The sequence below is a fragment of the Gracilinanus agilis genome, chromosome 1 (assembly GCF_016433145.1).
Source record: "Gracilinanus agilis isolate LMUSP501 chromosome 1, AgileGrace, whole genome shotgun sequence".
NCBI classification, from domain to species: Eukaryota; Metazoa; Chordata; class Mammalia; order Didelphimorphia; family Didelphidae; genus Gracilinanus; species Gracilinanus agilis.
In genome coordinates, this window is record NC_058130.1 from 209,273,415 (window position 1) to 209,293,427 (window position 20,013).

General features: G+C 35.1%; 1 protein-coding gene across 3 annotated transcripts in view; it reads left to right on the forward strand.

Annotated features, from left to right (window-relative positions):
* The window catches only part of IQCE (IQ motif containing E), an 80,861-nt gene that overhangs the window by 5,681 nt on the left and 55,167 nt on the right, over positions 1-20,013 (forward strand). For 2 of the 3 annotated variants that reach the window (XM_044659980.1, XM_044659973.1), the window contains exons 2-5: positions 3,281-3,328; positions 4,238-4,283; positions 11,665-11,793; positions 15,389-15,459. In XM_044659980.1, the coding sequence (XP_044515915.1) occupies positions 3,281-3,328; positions 4,238-4,283; positions 11,665-11,793; positions 15,389-15,459 (294 nt within the window). Of the gene's footprint in view, positions 1-3,280; positions 3,329-4,237; positions 4,284-9,881; positions 9,928-11,664; positions 11,794-15,388; positions 15,460-20,013 lie in introns of those variants that run through there. The other variant, XM_044659985.1, reaches the window with a different exon arrangement.

Sequence of the window (20,013 nt, forward strand, 5' to 3'; positions counted from 1 at the left end):
GAAATTAGACACTGTATGTGGTACTTGTCCCTCCATCTGAAGTCATATCAGTAAATGATGTCTTTCATTCTCCCCTTTTCATTTCTTCCTAGTAACATTTCCTTGCTTCTGATTTTCATTTAAAAAAAAAACACTTCTAGTCATTCTAACCTTTGATAGAGATAATGACTAGAAAATATCATGAAAAGAACAGAAGCACCTAAATTGACTACATAAACAATAACTTGGAATCAATCAACCAAACAGACATTTATAAGAGCCTGCTGTGTGCTAGGATCTGTGCTAGGAACTGGAAATAAAAACAAAGATGAGACTGTTTCTGCCTTTAAGGAGTTTATATTCTACTGGAAGAATTTAAATATGGGATTAAGGAATCCCTTAATCCATTGCAACCGCTTGCATAATTAGCACAGTGCATCTGGAGTCAGAAGACCTAGGTTCACATTCGATCTTAAAGATCCTTTCTAGCTTCTAAATCTTGTGATTTGAAATCATAAAGGAAGAAAGTGGAACTCCTACACTATTATAGCAGTATGAAACATAGCACAGTGCTAGCCAAAACTGTTGACATTTGCTAACTGTTCATAGAGTTGAACTTTGAACAGAAACATGCTTTCTGAAATTATGGAGCAGATAGAAGGAAGCTAACCTAGGACTGACTTACCATAATGTGGTTTACCTTAAAATAACCTATCTCATCATCATATACTTTAATATTGGGTTTTTTTTTTAAACTCTTACCTTCTGTCTTAGAATCAATACTGCGTATTGGTTCCAAGTCAGAAGAGAGCAGTAAGGGGTCTGTTTTAAACAACTACATGGTCATTACATGTTCTTTTGTTGGCATAAATGACCATTATGGGATCTTTTCATGGTTCATTAACTGAAGTGTAAATTTTTAGAAAAATTAGACCAAAGTTAGGAGCAGATCAGTGCCATCAGTAGATTCTGTAATTACTTTGTAGTCTTTCCTTTGTGGAGATTTAAAGAGTTTTTCCAAAAGTAAGTTTACAAGCTGTTTAAAGAAATTGATATCACAGGACCACTAACTGTTAACATGAAAAGCAATTTGTTGAAATGATTATGTATAATCTTGTATTCAAACATTTGTCTTGGCATGGGCTGAACATTTTGAACTTGTTTAAAGTAAGCACCAAATGCAGAAGATCAGATTTTACAGTTAAGTGTTTTTATTTCTGAAGATTATCCAAATCCAGGTAATAACATGTTATAATAGAGTCAAATGTGTATAGCAACTCTAAAATGGATCATCCGTGGGTTGCCATGTACATCTGAATACATTTTGGTAGTAGCAACAAAATTATTATACTGCACATAAAACACTAGTGATTAATCTAGTAAATGACTTTTTGAAAAGCCCTTATGCATTTGAAATATATTAGGACTAGCAGTATGTTATTACCTGGATTTGAATACTATATATGAGAAATCATAATTTATATGACAAAATGACAAAAATATATGACAAAATATAAATAAATACCTCCTGTAAAATCTTGAATGTGACATTGTTAGTCTAGAACATGGATGTTAGTCCTAATATTCAGCATTTGGTTATAAAAGTATCTTATATTCAAAATGGATTGAACGCCTTCCATCTTGTGATTTTGAGCAACTGAATCTAGATTAGTAGTAGGTGAATTGACATTTCTTTCAGATGAGAAAATGTGGAGTTTTTTTTCTATTTGGCAGCCTAGTCTTGACAACATATTTAAAAGCTAGCTAATACGTAGCCTCCTAAGTGGAAATGGGAAAGGACTTTCATAAATACAAGTCTTTTGTTCACCAAAAAGTTCATGTGGTAATGTAAGTGAGTTTTTAAGAGAGAATTTTTGACAAGCATTTAACAAAGTTCATAAATGCATTATATAGTCTGGCCTTTCTTATCACTTAAGTGTATTGATTGAAGGAGGAAATAAGAGCAACTCTTCTTTTAAAACAACAAAACATTTCTATTTAAAAGCATTTTAAAATCAGATGAACAAAAATTCTTGGTTTTCTGTAGAAAACAATTAGTTTGTTTTATTGACAATGAATCACCAGATTGTTTTCTTTCTACCCATATTGTCTAATAACTAGATTGAGTTTGCTAGCGGATGTTTAGTCTATGAGATTTTCTTTTAGGACCAGAGTTTTAAGAGACAGTGTGAGATAATAGAAAGAGAGCCAGCCTCAGAATCAGGAAGGCCTGAATTCAAGTCCTTCCTACCTCTGACTTATATATGGGTTTTGTAACCCAGGGTAAGTTAATTAATTCAGTGCTCTAGGGCACTTTCTTTATCTTTATGGTACAAATCTGCATTGAATGAATGAAAAAGTATTAATTTTTTGTGGAGGATACAGATATAAATGTAAATAGTACATCATACTCTCAAGGAGCTTATATTCTGTTGTTGTAAAGTCATTTTCAGGCCTGCCCAACTCTTTTTGGTCCCATTTGAGGTTTTCTTGACAAAGATACTAGAGTGGTTTGCCATTTCCTCCTCTAGTTCATTTTACAGATGAGGAAAATGAGGCAAACAGGATTAAGTGACTTGCCCAGGGTCATAGGGCTAGTAAACTTTAGAGGCCAGATTTGAACTCAGAAATATGAGTCTTCCTGGCTATAGGCCCAGCATTTTATCCACTGATCCATCTAGTTGCCCACCTTATATTCTAATATATATCAATTATATGGGAGTGATAACCAAGAAGGGGAGTTTTGACTTTGGGAGACAGACTGTGAGTGCAGCCATATCCTTTCCATGAGCAAGGTATTACTTGCTTTCATATTGATCTCACAGCAAGATGAGGAAAGGGTCAGAGAAGCCAGATGCCGAGAGTAGAAAACTGCATGGCATGGCATATGAAGGGCTGGCTAGATAATATTGGGTTAGATGAGTTTGTATGTACTCACTCATACACCAGTCAAGACCAGCCCCAGGGTGGGAATTCTAAAACTGAATGTTTTAACTCTTCCAGGGAGGAGAGGGGAGAAAGGGCCTCTAGATGTCCATTCTGGAGTGTGCTATTCCAGGTGGGATAGGGGTGAGGAGGGGCAGGGCATATATATAAGAGGCCAGGGATGGATGGGTAGATAACATTGGATGAGGGAGTTTCCTTGTTGAGAGTTCCCTAAACCAGTGTAATCACAGGTTTGATTCCTTCTCTTAGTATAGTTAAATTAACTATGGCCAACTTAGGAGATTTTATGAGCTGGGTACATTAGGAACCAAGTCAGATTCATAAAATGATGGTGTACACATCTCTTTTTTTCTAGGGAGATGACAGTCTATCTGCGATTACCTACGAATCAGACTTAGAGATGGTAAGTATACACTTTCCAATCAACTGTATGCTTTTTAGTACCCTGGCAAAATCACTCTTGCAAAACATTCTAGATAGTACTTTGGACCCATACTTCTATAACTATGCATGGATCAGGTTCAGAAGTAGAAATTTAAATATTACTTAAGGTTTGAAAACATGCAGGTTTGAGATTTTCAAAGGAGTAATCTTTACAAATCAAATAACTAAAATTATCAACATTTCATCTATAAACATGAATACTGTTCTGTGGCAGAGTTCAAGCAAATGATAAAGTTAATTATCTCTAACTAGAAAATAAGGACATCTAAATTCCACCTAAGAAAGGCTTCTGTAGTTCTTGTGAGGTCTTAATTTCTAGAGATGTATAACAGCCATTCTATTATGTTAAAAATAGTGTTTCAGATAGAATGTTTTTTGCATTGGTTTCCTCTTCATTAACAGGACTTAAACTTGCTTATGGTGGCAATAACTTGCTATATTAAGAGCAGTAGAAGAAGCTACCAATTATATCTACTTAATTATTGTGGACAAGGAGTTGTGGAATTGTTGAGATCCTCGTTTGGGTAGCATCCTAATCTATCTTAATTCTTAAATTGTCTTGCTTTCTTGCTTTTTTTTTTTATCTCTGTATTATGTATGTGTCTTTGAATCTCCACGTAGCCTTAGAATTAGGCCAAAGAGCTAAAAATGATCCCATTGTGTTATAAGGCTACTCCTTTGCAAAGTCTTCTCCTTTAGTTCAGAGAAGTTTATTGCCCGTATTTTTGCTATGAGAACTCCTTCTGACTCATTACAGAAAATTATCCTGAACTCTTTTACAGGTCATACATTAAGAGTTTCAGTAATGGTATTGTTTTTGTAACTGAAAAATACAACAAATTTTTACATCATTTCTTCTGCCTTTCAGAAATCAAAAAAGAAAGCGTTTCACAAATATCCACCAAGATCACCAAGTAAGTATGATATAGTTCTTCTGATCTTGTATGCCTCTTTAGGCACATAGAAAGTGTTTTACATTGAAAGTATCATATATTCCTTTTTAGCTAAGTTATCTTTTTTAAAACTTTTTTTATTTTTAAATATTTTCCATGGTTATATTTTCTCTCCCTTCCCTCTTCCCTGTCCCCTCCTTGAGCTGATAAGCAATTCCACTGGATTATACATGTGTTATCACTTGATAACTTTTTTCATATTATTGATTTTTGTAATAAAGTTATCTTTTAAAACCAACCCCCCCAATCATATACCCATATAAACAAGTGATAAATCATATGTTTTCCTCCTGTGTTCCTATTCCCATAGTTCTTTCTCTCAATGTGGAGAGCATTCTTTCTCATAAGTACCTCGGAATTGTCCTGGATCATTGCATTACTTAGTAGTAGCAAAGTCAATTACATTTGATCATTCCACAATGTTTCAGTCTCTGTGTACAATGTTCTCTTGGATCTGCTCATTTCACTCTGCATCAGTTCATGGAGGTCTTTCCAGTTCATATAGGAATCCTCCAGTTCATCATTCCTTATAGCACAATAGTATTCCATCACCATCATATACCACAATTTGTTCAGTCATTCCCCAATTGAAGAGCATATCCTTGTTTTCCAATTTTTTGCCACTACAAAGAGTGTGGCTATAAATATTTTTGTACAACCCTTTTTTATTATCTCTTTTGGGGTGCAAACCTAGTAGTGGTATTGCTGGATCAAAGGACATGCAGTCTTTTAAAGCCCTTTAGGTATTATTCCAAATTGCCTTTCAAGAATGATTGGATCAATTCACAACTCCACAGGCAATCCCAAAGTTGCTACATCCCCTCCAATATTTATTATTTCCTTTTACTATCATATTGGCCAATCTTCTAGGTGTGAGGTGGTACCTCAGAGTTGTTTTAACTTGCACTTCTCTAATCAGGAGGGATTTAGAACACTTTATGTGATATTGATAGTTTTGATTTCTTCATCTGAAAACTGCCTATTTATGTCCCTTGACCACTTGTCATTTGGGGAATGGCTTGATTTCTTGTATATTTGTCTTAGTTCCTTATAAATTAGAGAAATTATTAGACCTTTGCCAGAGATTTTTATTATAAAAATTTTTCCCAGTTTGTTGCATCCCTTCTAATTTTAGTTGCATTGGTTTTGTTTGTACAAAATCTTTTAAGTTAATATAATCAAAATTATTCATTTTACATCTTTTAATGTTCTCTTATCTCTTGCTCTTAAATTCTTTCCTTTCCCATAGGTCTGACAGTTATTCTATTCTATGTTCACCTAATTTACTTATAATTTCCCTCTTGGTATTTATCATTTACCTATTTTCAATTTATTTTGGTATAGGGTATGAGATGTTGATCTAAACCTAATTTTTCCCAGACTGTTTTCCATTTCTCCCAGCAGTTTTTGTAAAATAGTTAGTTCTTGTTCCAAAAGCTGGGATCTTTGGGGATTATTAAAAACTAGCTTGCTGAGGTCATTCGCCCCAAGTCTATTCCATTGATCCACCCTTCTATCTCTTAGCCAGTATCATATCATTTTGATGATCATGGCTTAACTAAGCTATCTTTCACTAATGTCCTAAGAAGTTAGGCCAAAATAATTCCTTTCTATGAAAGAATGAGATAGCTCCCTTTCCTGGCTTATATTTATAGGGAGCTCTGTAGGCTTTCATTGAAGTATATCATTTTAGAGTTGGAAGGAATGGCAGAAGTTATCTAGTCTAATTTCTTTGGAAGTCTATTCAATTTTCCTTACTGATTGCCACCCTCCCCCCCAATTTGGTTCCTTATCACCTTCTTCCTACATGACTTGAATAGCCTCCTTTCCCCATTCTCTCCCATTTGTCTTTCCATCCTTCCTGTAGCTTTCACCAGGATCTTCCGTCCTAAAGTGATGGGTTGGTCATGCCACTCCCCTATTCAGAAACTTCTCTTGCCTCTAGGATAAAATAGAAACCGGAAGTTAAGGTTCTCCCTGGTCTGGCTCCAGCCAGTCTTTGAATTTTGTTTCATGTTTCTCTCCCCTCTCCTCTGAACTGCTGTATTTGTGATAGGTTTCCGAGAGGAATTTTTTGTAACTACTGTTTTCATGAGCAAATGCTGTCACTAAGAGCTAATTGTATTTGCTGACTGTCTATTAACAGGCAGTAGTTGAGTATAGGAGCCTGTGGTCACAAGAGTACCTTAGAAACTGTGGGAGTAACAGCTGTCCTCTGGGGACCCACCTTATGAATGTAATGGCAATTTGTGGGGAGTAACCTACACACATTTGTATTTACTTATACATCCCTTTGTCTGCTCCTACTCAATAGCAACTACTGGAGGGCAGGGACTCTCTTTTGTTTGTTTTTGTCTCTCCCAGGACCATGTATGTCCCTAGGGTAGTGCCAAAGCAGTTGACCACTTGGGGGTTAGAGGATCCTGTCTAAAGTTAGGTAGGCTTGTTTTCAGGTGACGTTTACTCACACCTGACCCTTGCTCAACCCTTTTCTGCTTTGCAGCATTTGCCAGGAATTGCACTTTGCTGGCATAGCTTTTGAGAATCACTGTATCAGAAGGAACCAAGATGAGATTTTAGAATAAAATTTCTTGTCATAACTAAAATTAAAAAGACAAAAATATCTCTGTAGTGACTTTCTTTACAGTTAAAAAACACTCTTTTCCTACTTCTTTTGCTGCTAAGATTATCCTATGAAGAGTAGGAACCTTTGAAACTTTAAAGGTTAAAACTCATATGAACTGAGAACAGGAATTCATCAACTAATTAGGATTAAAAAAAAAAACACCCTACCTTCTATCCCAGGCAGAAGAACAGTAAGGGATAGGCAATGAGGGTAAAATGACTTAACCCAGGATCATACAGCTAGCTAAGAAGTGTCTAAGTTCAGATTTGAAGCCAGGACCTTCCATGTCTAGGCCTACTCTCAAACTACTGAGCTACCTAGCTGCCACAACTATTTAGGGTTTGAAAGGACAATGTTAAGAGGTTAAAACAATCTTTCAGTTTACTATCCTAGTGAATAAACTGAAGGATGTGAAAAGAATAGTTTACTAAAACTTGAGACTCTTCTGAACCAGTCTTTCTTAATATTCCTTCTCTAGTCTCATTGACTTAGCCTCATACTCTCTTCTACTTGGTTATGTCATATTTTCTCTTTCCATGTCAATTTTTCTACCCCTTTTTCTCTATCCTCTGTTTCTCTGTCCTCCCCTTTTCCCCCAGGTAATATTTCTCATTTTCCTTTTCTTTTCTTTCCACTAGTTAGTAATTGCTTAAAATATGGAACTGAAGTATACTTTTTAAGTATTTGTTCTAGTTATTTAAGTTTGATTTTTCCCTGTTCTTAATTTTAAAATCAGGTAAGTTTAATTATGTCTCTCTCTAATTAAAATCGTTTTTTTTCTAATTCAACAAACATTAGACATGAACTATTTGTAAGTTATTATACCTGGACAAAATGAAATAGTTCCTACCTTCAAGAAGCTTTCATTCTAGTTGGGAGAGATACAACATGTGCAAACAAATAACTATAATTCAAGGAAAATTGCAGATAGACAAAAATCACTAGCAACTGGATGGGTGGGTGTGGAATCAGAATTGGCTTCTTGGAAAAGCCATTATTTTGGATACTAAATATCAGTTCCAGAGCAGAAGAGCTTTAAAGGCTAGGCAGTTGGGATTAAGTGACTTGCCCTTAATCATTTAGCTAGGAACTGTCTAAGGCTAGATTTGTATCCAGAACCTCCTTTCTTCAGGGCTAGTGCTCTATCAATTGAGCCATCTAGCTGCCTTTCTATATTAAGTCTTAAAAGAAGATAAGAATATCAAAGACTACATTCAAGGCTTGGAGAGTAGCAATTTAAAATAGGACACTGAGTTTCAAGTTTTGCCAAACACCAGTAGTCCAGTTTGATGGGGGCATATTGTTTATAAGGGAATTATGAAATGAGGCTGAAAAAGTAAGTAGAAGGCAGATTTCAGAGGGCCTTAGATGCCAGGATTTCTATTTTGGTTTCCTAATTATCCTAGGTTTCTTTATCTATGAGGAGGAATTAAATTCAATGGCCTTTAAGCTCCCTTGTAGTCACAAATCTATGATCCTATGATCTGTGAGTCTAACTTTAGTTACTTTTAACTTCAGTCTCCAACTGTCACCATTTTGCCATTTCACTGATACTTTAATCATCTCTCCTCCTAATGTCCCTGTTTTGGTTGAGAGTATCACTATTCTCTCAAACACTTACTTGAAATCTTGTGGTAATCATTGAATATTCCTTCTCCCACACCCCTTATATCAGATTAGCTGCCACAGTTTCCCTCTGAACTTTCTTTCACATTTAGGCCTCTTTTTTCATTTTCACTTTCATCATCTTAATTAGGACCTTTCTTACCCCTTGCCTGCACTTCTGTAGTAGCCTCCTAACTTAACTGTTCTGCCTACCTCCCCTCTATGATTCTTACAGCTGCCTGAGTAATCTTCCTAATGTACAGTTTTGATTCTGTAACTTTTCTCCCACTTTAAAACTTTATATAGTGGTTTTCCACTGTCAGATGAGTAAAATGCAAACATTTTAGCTTGGTTTTCAAGACCTCCTACAGTTTAGTTCTAGTCTACCTGTTATAAATAAAAATTAATCTGGAGGCTTATTACTAGATTTATAAGCATTTATTAGTAAAGAGAGAGAGATAGAGGGTTTTCAGCCTTTCTAACTTTAGGGAAAGATCCAATCCTCCATTGCAGCCTGCTCGCCTGCTTGCCAGAGATCAAGAGATAAGGTAAGAGCTCAGAGGAAAACATCAGCCCAGCGACAGGTACAGAAGCAAACACAGCTACTCAGCTTCCTTTGCTGGCTCTTCAAAATCTCTAGCTCCTCTCTCCGTAGTGACGTTGCGCTGACTGTGGCACATTGACGCTGGGACACCGAGGGACCCAGGCATCAGACCTTCAGACAAGCCACGTGACTCTGTGACTCCTATGTCCCGCCACTAGTGTGTGCGAATCCAAGTCCCCTAAATAATTACCTCACACATACCTTTTCACCTATATTTCACAATACTTCCCTTCAAGTATTATTCTACACTCCAGCCAAACTGGACAACTGGCATTTCTATAATTTCATCCTACCTTCTACCTCCATGCATTCGTTTCCATTTCTGGAGCCCACATCTCCACACTTTGAAATTGTTCTTTTCCAGGTCTAGCTCAGGAGCTAACTTCATAAAGCTTTTCCTGATCCCTTTAGCTAGAAGTGTATTCTCCCTCAAATTTCTCAGTCTCAAATTTGAAAGGGACCTCAGAGCCATCTAGTCCAACCATCATTGAAAAGAATCTTTTCTACAGTATAACTAACTAATGGTTATCCAATGCCTGCTTGAAGTCCTCCTATGTAGAGGAACCTACTAGCTCTGGCAGTCCATTCCACTTTTAGATAACTTTAATTGTTAGGGTTTTTTTCTTTACCGCAGACCAAAAGTTTCCTCCTTGCAACCTCTACCCACCACATCACTCTGTTTGTCCCCTCTATTCACTTAATCATACTTTGTCTTTTATTGTAGTTATTTGTATACATATCTGTTCCTGTCCCCAACCCTCCTTTTGATGGTAAGTTCCTTGAGGGGTAAGAATAGTGTTATCTTTCATCTTCATATCCCAGCACCTAGGAGAGTATTTTAACAGTTATTATATACTTAATAAATGTTATGTGAATTGACCCTCTGGGTAGTGCTCAACAGATTTCCCCCCCGCCCCAGTCTATCAGCCCTCTGAAGAGCAGCTTTCCAATTCCTTCTATAATTTTTTCTTAAAATCCTGACCTTCCATTTTAGAATCAATACTGTGTATTGGTTCCAAGGCAGAAGAGCTAGGTAAATGGGGGTTAAGTGATGCCCAGGGACACATAGCTAAGAAGTACCTAAGGCCAGATGTGAACCCAGGACCTCCCATCTCTAGGCCTGGCTCTCAATCCACTGAGCCACGTAGCTGTATACATTCCCTACCCACCCACCCCCTACCCCTACCACCCCAACCCCAGTCCCTTCTGTAACTTTTAATAGATATTCTATTCTTTAAAACTTAGCTCTCTGACTTATGGTTTATTTTCATATATTAACAGCATATTTTTCACATACCCATGTTGTGAATAATATAATTGACTGTCTTAAAGCACAGCTAATCAGGTAAATTATTAATTAAAATTGAGTAGTAGTTTCTTTATCGTTCTTGATCATAACTTCTCTACCATTACTGAAGTGATTGATATGCCCAAACTGCCATTTGTCTATAGGTAAAACAGATGTTTTTCCAATCAAACTTAAAGTAACATTTGCAGAAATGTGTGGTGTATGTCCTGTCTTATATTTAATATTGCTGTAATATGCATACTACCAAATCATAATCATCTGTTTATGCATCATTTATTTTGGAGTTATCTGTAGTACAATTTAAATTAAGGATTGATTTCCTTTTGCAACATGGCAAATTCTGTCTGGTATGTTCTCGGGGAATAGATCTATTTTCATATCAGCCTGAGCCAAACTTAATTATAAAGGTAAACCATTCCCCAAAAGCATATATTGTATTTTTTAGATAATTTTATTACCCATGATTTTGCATTCACATGAATGGTAAAATTGAGAGTTTGCTATATCATTAAATAAAAATAACATGTGGGCAAGAGTATAATATGTACAAAGAATCACATTTTTAAACTTTCTCATTTTTGAATCATCTCTGTGAATGGTCTTCCAGCTACAATGATCATTTATTTATTATTGTTCCTGAAAGGCAAACATTTGGGAGTGTTAGGAATATTCGAGCCAGATCAGTTTAACTGTATTTGATTAAACATTACTTTGGACTTTTGTATTTGATTTGTATACACATCCAGTACAGTTTTTCAAATGGTTTGGGTTTGGCATATTTATAATTATCTTGTTTGGGATATCAAGTATATTATATATAATAACTTGGTCAGATTATTGAATTTGAGCAAGTTATATATAACATGCTACTATGTATATTACATATATAGTTATAATTATATGTGTTATTTAGAGTATACTACAAATAATATACTACCATAATATACAAAGTTATATATAACCTATCAAGTATCATGATTACTGAATCAATTTTCTACAAATTTTGACCTGTAGAAAATAAATGAAAAAAATAATATAAATTTTTTTCTGAATTTTTCTTGGCTTATACATTTATAATTCTAAATGTATTTTGAGCAAGATAATTTTACCCTTATAAAAATTTTTGTTTCATAGAAAATTTATTGAGGGACAAATAAATGGTATTTTGTCACTCTAACATCATCTGGTTTTTTTTTAGAGTCCCCCTATCACACTAAGCCTAAACAGATCACATCTTGGAGATATTTAAAGGCAACAGGGACAATGCCTCTCAGTGGCAGGATGGCTTTAACCCCACAGAAACTATGGCTTGGACCTTCAAAACAAGGTATGTGACTGCTTTAATCCATTGCCTCCCTGCTGAGAAATTCTCCCAGGAGAATTTCTGAAAATTTGGAAGATGGCCTAGAATTCAACTTATTATTATAGAATGCTATTTATTTTTCTAATGCTTTGAATTTGGTAACTTTTATTCACTCCTAAAGCATTTAGCACTTCTGTCATGTCAAATATAGATTGTTATGCTTTCTCAAACTAATTGATTGTACTTTTTGTTTTTGAGCAATGTGAAGTTAGGAGTGCTGCCATAACTTCCCTTAGCCTAGGAACATTAATCAGTTCAATATTATTATAGGGTAAATCTTGACCTCTGTTGTGCTGATAGCATATTAAATTCATGCTATTTTCTTCTCAGGGAGTTTGACTCAGCTTGTGAAATCACTACTGGATTTAGGGCGTGTATGGATTAACCCCACTAGTAATACTCCAAAATATTTAAAGGCAACTTTGAATAAAGAAGCAAAAGCTCAAACATTGTTAGCAATGATGAGCATATCAGTGGTAATAAAAATCACTTTTCATGAGTAAAAGCAATAGAAACTCTGGGTCTATGTATATAACTTTTGGCAAGGCCAGATTTTGACAGGTAAAGTATGATGAATACGAAGGTGTGGCATTTCTCTGTAAGAATAATATTAGTACTGCCAAAACTTAGAATAAATAGAGATTAGAGGTGAATATTAAGGACAACATAAAGGATTTTTTTAGCCATTATGGGATGGGCCAGGGAAAGGAGGGCAAAGGATTAAAAAAAGGGATAGAACCACTGCTCTGATAGTAACACAAAGGAGAGAAGACAAAATTATTCAGCTTTTTATTTTGCTTTTGTTTTCTCTGCCAGAAAGTATGATCTTTGGATTGGAAAGATAAAGATATTTAATAGGGAGATATAAGAGGTGTATTGGTCCTTGATGAGTTTGGCTCATTAGACCCAGACAACACTAAAATCTAGAGTACTGAACTAATTTTTGAAAATGTGAAGAGTAGTCTATAGAACATAGAACTATGAGTGTGACTACAATTTCTGGCAAATTCTAGAATGCATTATTAAAGGGATTCTTTATGAACATCTACAAAGGGAAGCAGTAATCATAAAGAACAGCTTGCCTTGATCGAGGAGAGCTCTTGCCAAGCTAACCTCCTTTTCTTTTTGACGGAGTTATTAGACCAGTAGGGAATTCTATAAAATAATTTCAACAGGAACAAAAAATAATAGCTGGTTTTTGTAACACTTTAAATTTTGTAAAATGCTTTATGTGTACTATCGCATTTGATCCTAACAGCAACTCTTGTGAGGTAGGTACTATACTGGTTATTATCATCATTTTACAAATGAAGAAACAGACTCTGAAGGTAAAGTGTCTTTTCTGTAGTCACAAGACTAGCAGATGCTAGAGGGCAGATTTGATCCGAAGGTTAATGACTTCAAATTGAGCATTCTAACTACTTTAGCACCTTCTCTTGTATGCCATGCTTATAGAGTAGATCGAGAGATATGGAATAGATGATTTCCAATACTTAGATTTAGAACTAGTGAAGTAATGAAAGCCAAAGAGTATTCTCATTCATGATTGAAGGTCAAGCATGAGGGAAGCCTCTGGTAGAGATTTCTGTCCTCAGCACTCCTCACTTCAAGAATTTTACCACTAAATTGGATGAAGGCATGCTTAATCAGATTTTCAGAAGATACATGAACCTTGGAGGAGGGATAGGTGTCACACTGGTTATGGGTAAGGATGACAAAGTATTTCAACAGGTGGAAATCATAGACTGACTCTAATAAGATGACCATGACATCTAACAACGTATATGTAAAATCCTGTTGTTTAGTTTCAAATACTAAATTTCACAAGTACAAGATTGGGGAGGCATGGCTAGGCAAAAGTTCTTATGTGAATTGATATGGGAGTTTTACTAGACTAAAAACTCAAGATAATTTCATAGTTCAACATAGAAGTAAAAAAAAGCTAATGGAGTTTTAGACTGCATTAAGAAGCTTAGTATCTATGGATATGGAATATGGATATGGAAGATTATAATCCTGAACTATTCCCTGAACAAACTGCATGTGGAATATGGTGCTCAGTTTTGGGCAGTAGAGTAACAAACTAGAGAGCATCTTGAGAACAGTCGGGATGGTGAGATGATCATGCCAGATGAAGATTGGTTGGAGAAACTGGGATGCTTAGTCTGTAGAAGAGAAGACCAGGGAAAGAAAGAAACAACCACTTAATAAGCATTTACTGTGTGCCAAGCACTGTCTTTAAATGCTTTACAAATATTGCCTCCATTAGGAAAATGAGATCATAATTGATCCTCACAACAACCTTGACAGGTAAGTATTATTATCATCATTTTACATTTGGAAAAAACTGAAGCAAATGGAGGGTAAGTAATTTGTTCAAGGTCACATAAATAGTTAGGTTCTAAGGTCAAATTTGAACTCAAGTCTTCTTGACTCTAGACCCAGTGCTCTATCCATTGTACCACCTTGCTGTATGGGGATGTGATAGTCATCTTCAGGTAATTGAAGAGATGACATTCAGAAAGGGATTAAACTTATTTTTCTTGGCCCTAGAGAAGAGAACTAGGAGCAGTAGAAGGATTATTTTGTTTTTTTGTTTGTTTTTCTTAAACCCTTACCCTCTGTCTTAGTATCAATTCTGAGAGAGAGGAGCAGTTATGGCTAAGCAATTGAGGTTCAGTGAGTTACCCAGGGTCCCACAGATAGGAAGTGGCTGAGACTAGATTTGAATGCAGGGCCTCTCAACTCCAGGCCTAGAACTCTAACCAGCAAGCCACCTAGCTGCTCCTAAAACTTCAGTTTTAAAACCTTAAATTCTAATTCCTTTTCCTTGTGCTCCATTCATGTTACCTTACTCTTTTGAATTGTTGGTCATTATATTTTAAGCTTAAATATTTATTGAACATGATCATGTTAATTGTCCTTTGGAAATAAGGATTTGGGTAGCTAGGTGGCACAGTGGGTAGAGTGCCAGGCCTAAAGTGAGGAAGATTCCTTTTCCTGAGTTCACATCTGGCCTCAGATACTTACTTAGCTGTGTGATGCTGAGCAACTCACTTAACCCTTTTTGCTTCAATATCCTCATCTGTAAAATGAGCTGGAGAAGGAAATGGCAAACTACTCCAAAAAGAATACCCCAAATAGGGTCATAGAGAGTTGGGACATGATGGTAACAATTGAACAACAAAGAAATTCACAATCTTTGTCTTGGGAGCCTCAAATCTGGACAGTTTAAACTTAAATGTTAAAGTCTAAATGTTTTACTATTATAATTTCCTTTTATTTATTATACTTTGTGTTACCATCCTTATTTTTCTCAATTTTTACTTTTTCTTTCTGTCTCTGGGAAATTTCTGTGATTAATTTTGTGTTACAATATAGATTCTCTAAAAAATCCTATAAAATGCTTAGTATTATATGTAAAAAATTATCCTTATGCAACTTAAATTTTTCTCTTTATCTTTATCTGAAGTATTGAAATCCTGGTTATAGTAAAGCTAAGAATTTTTGTTCTTTTCTAAATAATCTTAGAAATGACTTGCTTTGTTTCTTTTTCTAGGTCATAGTCCCGGTGCCCCTGTTTATAGAGAGAAGGAAGATATGTATGATGAGATTATTGAATTAAAGAAGGTAGTGTTTCTTTTTGTTCTCTATTGTTTTTAAACAAGGAAAACTTCTGTCATTGGATAAAAAATATTCTTGACAGGGAGGCTCTCTTTCAACTCAAGAATCAAATGTAGATTCCTTTTCCACTTAAAGCTCTTAACCAATTGGCCCCTTCTTATATATATTACTACTTCTCTCCCTGCATTCTGTAGTCTGGCCATACTGACCTACTTGCTGTTCCTCACATGTGAAATTCTGTAGTCAGTTGTGTGCCTTTGTACTGGCTGCTTCCCTATCCATGAAATGATCTCCCCATCTCCCTTCAACCTCTCAGAATTTCTGACTTTCTTCAAGACTTTAGCTTCTACAGGGCAGAAATTGTTTTAAGTTCTTTGTTAACCAGGGAACCCACTTCATATCCTACATCTTAACCTGCTAGAAGGACTTGTTATGATTTTATTTTTATTCATAATTTTATACATATGAGATTTATATATATAAACGTACATACATACATACATATTTTTATCTAGAATTTTCTCTCTCTTGTTTGGTTTTTGGATTTTTTTTGAGAATTGATTTATATGCCTCATAGTTCAGCCATGCATCCTGGGGTGATTCTAGTGTTGGTCAACACCCTTTTTAGGGGAGGATTGTATAATTATCCTAAAATCCAAAGTTTAAGATCTTCTAAAGTAATTTTAGGAAAAGAAAATCACTAATACCCTGAACCAAGAAAATGGATCTTCTGGAGAAGATACCATAAGAATGCCTACAGAAATCACACACTACATTAAGAGATCCAGAACAAATTTTTGGATATAATGATCTGAACCAAAGGAGATCAAATCTATCATAATGATTGTAAACTCTTATGGAAAAGGGGAGTGCCCCCAATTGGCTTTTTGCCAATGCATCTATCAATCTTTTTCTTCTTTCCCTCTTTCTTTCCTTCTTATTCCCCAAATTGTTGTAATTCCTTCTACATAAGGTGCAATATTTTATACCTCTTTAGTGAGAGAATCTTTAAATGTAAAGACTCTGTATGTAGAATGATTCATTGGGGAGACCTGACATATTAATCTCCTAGAAAACCCAAGTGAGGAGATTTAACATGCTGGTCTCCCAAAGAATCAAAGCAGGGGGTGTAAATTTCCTTCACATAATTCCCCCTCCCCACCTACCACTTTATGGGGTCTCACAAGTGTTATCATCTGTCAACTACCTGCATACCTGGCATCAGCCCTGAATGTGACCCTGAAGGCTAGGCCAGGAGTAGGAGTTGGGGAGCCTGAAAGTTATAAAAAGAATTAAGCAGGAAGTTTATACATCTTCTTCACGGGACTTTTCTCATTCCTCTCAGCAGCTAGTGTCTTCTCATTTGAGGTTACCTTTCATCTTCCTTGTATGTATTCCCTTTTATACACACATTGTCTCTTCTATTAGAATGGATTCTACAGGGAAAGAACTGTTTTTGCTTTGTCTTTGTATCTCCAATGTATAGCACAGTCCTTGGCACAGAATAAATGCTTAATAAGTATGTGTTGATTAATTTATAATACAAAGCATACATTGGCCAGAAACATACCAAAAGTTTCAACTTGTAGCCATTTGAGTTCATTCAACTAAGGTGTATATTCACTGAAATTCATTATTGATAAACTTATTTGATACATTATTTAATTAATATTTCACATGCTATTGATAAATATATTTTTATATTCTCAGATTAGTCTTAGATGAAGAGGATAGGTAGTCCCTCTTGTCAATACTAACTCTACTTGTGCCCTTTCTCTCCTCCCTTCCCACCCATAATCACTTGCTCCTTTAGTCATCCTCTCTCTCTTTAATCTCCAAAATCCAGAAGCAAATTTTGGCTGAACATGAAAAAGAACTACCTAAAAACTCCATCTACTTAACATAATGAATTCCGTTTTACTTAAGATACTTAAGGAGTACTGGCTAAGCTGTCAGGGAATCTATTGAATCTATTGAATCTATATTTTGTATGGTGCTGTATTAGAGACTTTGAAATTCCCATTTTACTGTAAGATTTTATGATCATTTTCACAGTGACCTTTATGGGAGATTCTCTTGGATTTCACCTGCACATACTAAATGATGTGAAAAAAAAAAAAACAATTCATTTATGTAAACATTGTGTCAAGTTTTGGGGATACAAAGACAAAAACAAAACAGTCCTCAGCTACAAAGGTTAACCATGATGCCAAAGATGATCAGTTCTATGAAGACCTATAACAACTTCTAGAAATAACATTTAGAAAAAGATTTCATTCATTGAAAATTGGAATGTTAAAGTAAAAAAACCAAAAGATAATTAAGATAATAGTCAAGTTTGCCTTAGAGTACATAATGAAGCATGACAGAGACTTACTGGAGTTTTGCCAAGAAAACTTGCTGGTCATAGCAAATACTTTTTCCTTTTCTCTCTTATTTTTAAAAATTATTTTCTTTTTTTATTACATGTACATTTTTCTTAACAATTGTGTTTTAAAATTTTGAGTTCCAAATTCTGTCCCTTACTTCCTTTCCCCTTCATTGAGAAGGAAAACAGTTTGATGTTAAGTTATTATAAATATGTAGTTATGGAAAACATTTCCATATTAGTCATGTGAAAGAAAACATTGAGAAAAGAAAAAAGTATGCTTCAATCTGCATTGAGACTCCATTAGTTCTTTCTCTAGAGGTGAATAGCATTTTTCATTTTGAGTCCTTCAGAATTGTCTTAGATCATTGTATTGCTGAGAATAGCCGAGTCATTTATAGTTGATCATTGTATATTATTGCTGTTACAATATACAATTTGCTCCTGTTTCTGCTTACTTCACTTTTCATCAGTTCATGTAAGTCTTGAGGATTTTCTGAAATCTTTTTGCTCATCTTCTCTTATATCCAAATATTCTTTTTCAAGAACCAAAAAAGCAACTCTACACATGAGCATCTCCAGATCAATATCAAGATCAGATTGATTATATACTTTGTTGACAAAGATGGAGCTTTGATTCAGTCAGTTAAAACAAGACTGGAACTGACCGTGTCTCAGATAATGTGATTCTTACTGCAAAGTTCAAATTGAATAAAGTAGGGGAAACAATCAGACCATATAGGGGTATCCCTTATAAATATGAAGTGAAGTGATGAATACATTTAAGGGATTAGATATGGTAGATAAGAGTGCCTGAAGAACTATGGTCTTAGTATCCTACAGGAGGCAACCAAAAAAAAATACCAAAGGAAAAAAGAAGAGGAAGAAAGCAAAATGGTTGTCTGATGAAGCTTTACAAATAACTGAAGAAAGGAGAATGAAAGGAAAAAGAAAAGATAAAACTAACTGAATGCAAAATTCCAGAGAATAGTAAGGAGGGATAAAAAGATTTTCTTAAATGAGTAATGCAAAGAAATATAAGAAAACAAGATGGAAAAAACAAAGATCTATTCAAGAAAATTAGAAATATCAAGGGAATGCTTCATGCAAAAATAATGGGCATGATAAAAGACAAAAATGATAGGAAATTAACAGAAGTAGAAGAGATTAAGGAGAGGTGGCAAGAATATACAGAAGAGATCTTAATATCACCCATAGCCACAGTGGTATGGTTACTGATCTAGAGCCATACATAGTAGTTTGGTATACTTTTTCATGTGATTATTGATAGTTTTGATTTCTTCATCTGAAAACTGCCTTTTCATGTCCCTTGACCATTTGTCAATTGGGGAATGGATTGATTTTTTGTAAATTTGACTTAGTTCCTTATATATTTGGGAAATTGAACCTTTGTCAGAGTTTTGTTAAAAAGATTTTTTTCTCAGTTTGTTACTTTCCTTCTAATTTTGTTTGCATCGGTTTTGTTTTGTACAAAACCTTTTAAATTTAATATAATCAAAATCATTCATTTTACATTTTGTAATGTTCTCCATCTCTTGCTTGGTCAGAAGATACTATTCTGATGACAGAAGATGAAGAATTTAATAAGCCTCTTGCTGAAGGTAAAAAAGGAGAGTATAAAAGCTGGCTTGAAGCTTAACATTAAAAAAAAAAAAACTAAGATCATGGCAACTAATTCTATTATTTCCTGACAAATAGAAGAAGAAATGGAAGCAGTATCAGATTTCATGTTCTTGGACTTACAAATCATTGCAAACAGGGATGGCAGACATGAAATTAAAAGGCACTTGTTCCTTGGAAGGAAATGTATGACATATGGACAGCAAATTTAAAAGTAGGTGTATCATCTTGCTGACAAAAGGGCTGAATACTCAAAGCTACAATTTTTCCATTAGTGACGTATGGCTGTGAGAATTGGACTATTAAGGAAAACTAAGCACCACAAGAACATTGCTTTCAAATTGTGGTGTTGGAGAAGACTTTTGAGAATCCCTTGGACAGGAAAGAGATTGAATCAGTCAACACTTAAAGAAATTAATTCAGACCACTCATTGGAAGGACAAATACTGAAGCTGAAGCTTAAATACTTTAGCCACAGAATGGGAAGGCAAGACTCATTGGAAAAAGCTATGATATCAGGAAAGATTGAAGGCAAAAGGAGAGAGGGAAGG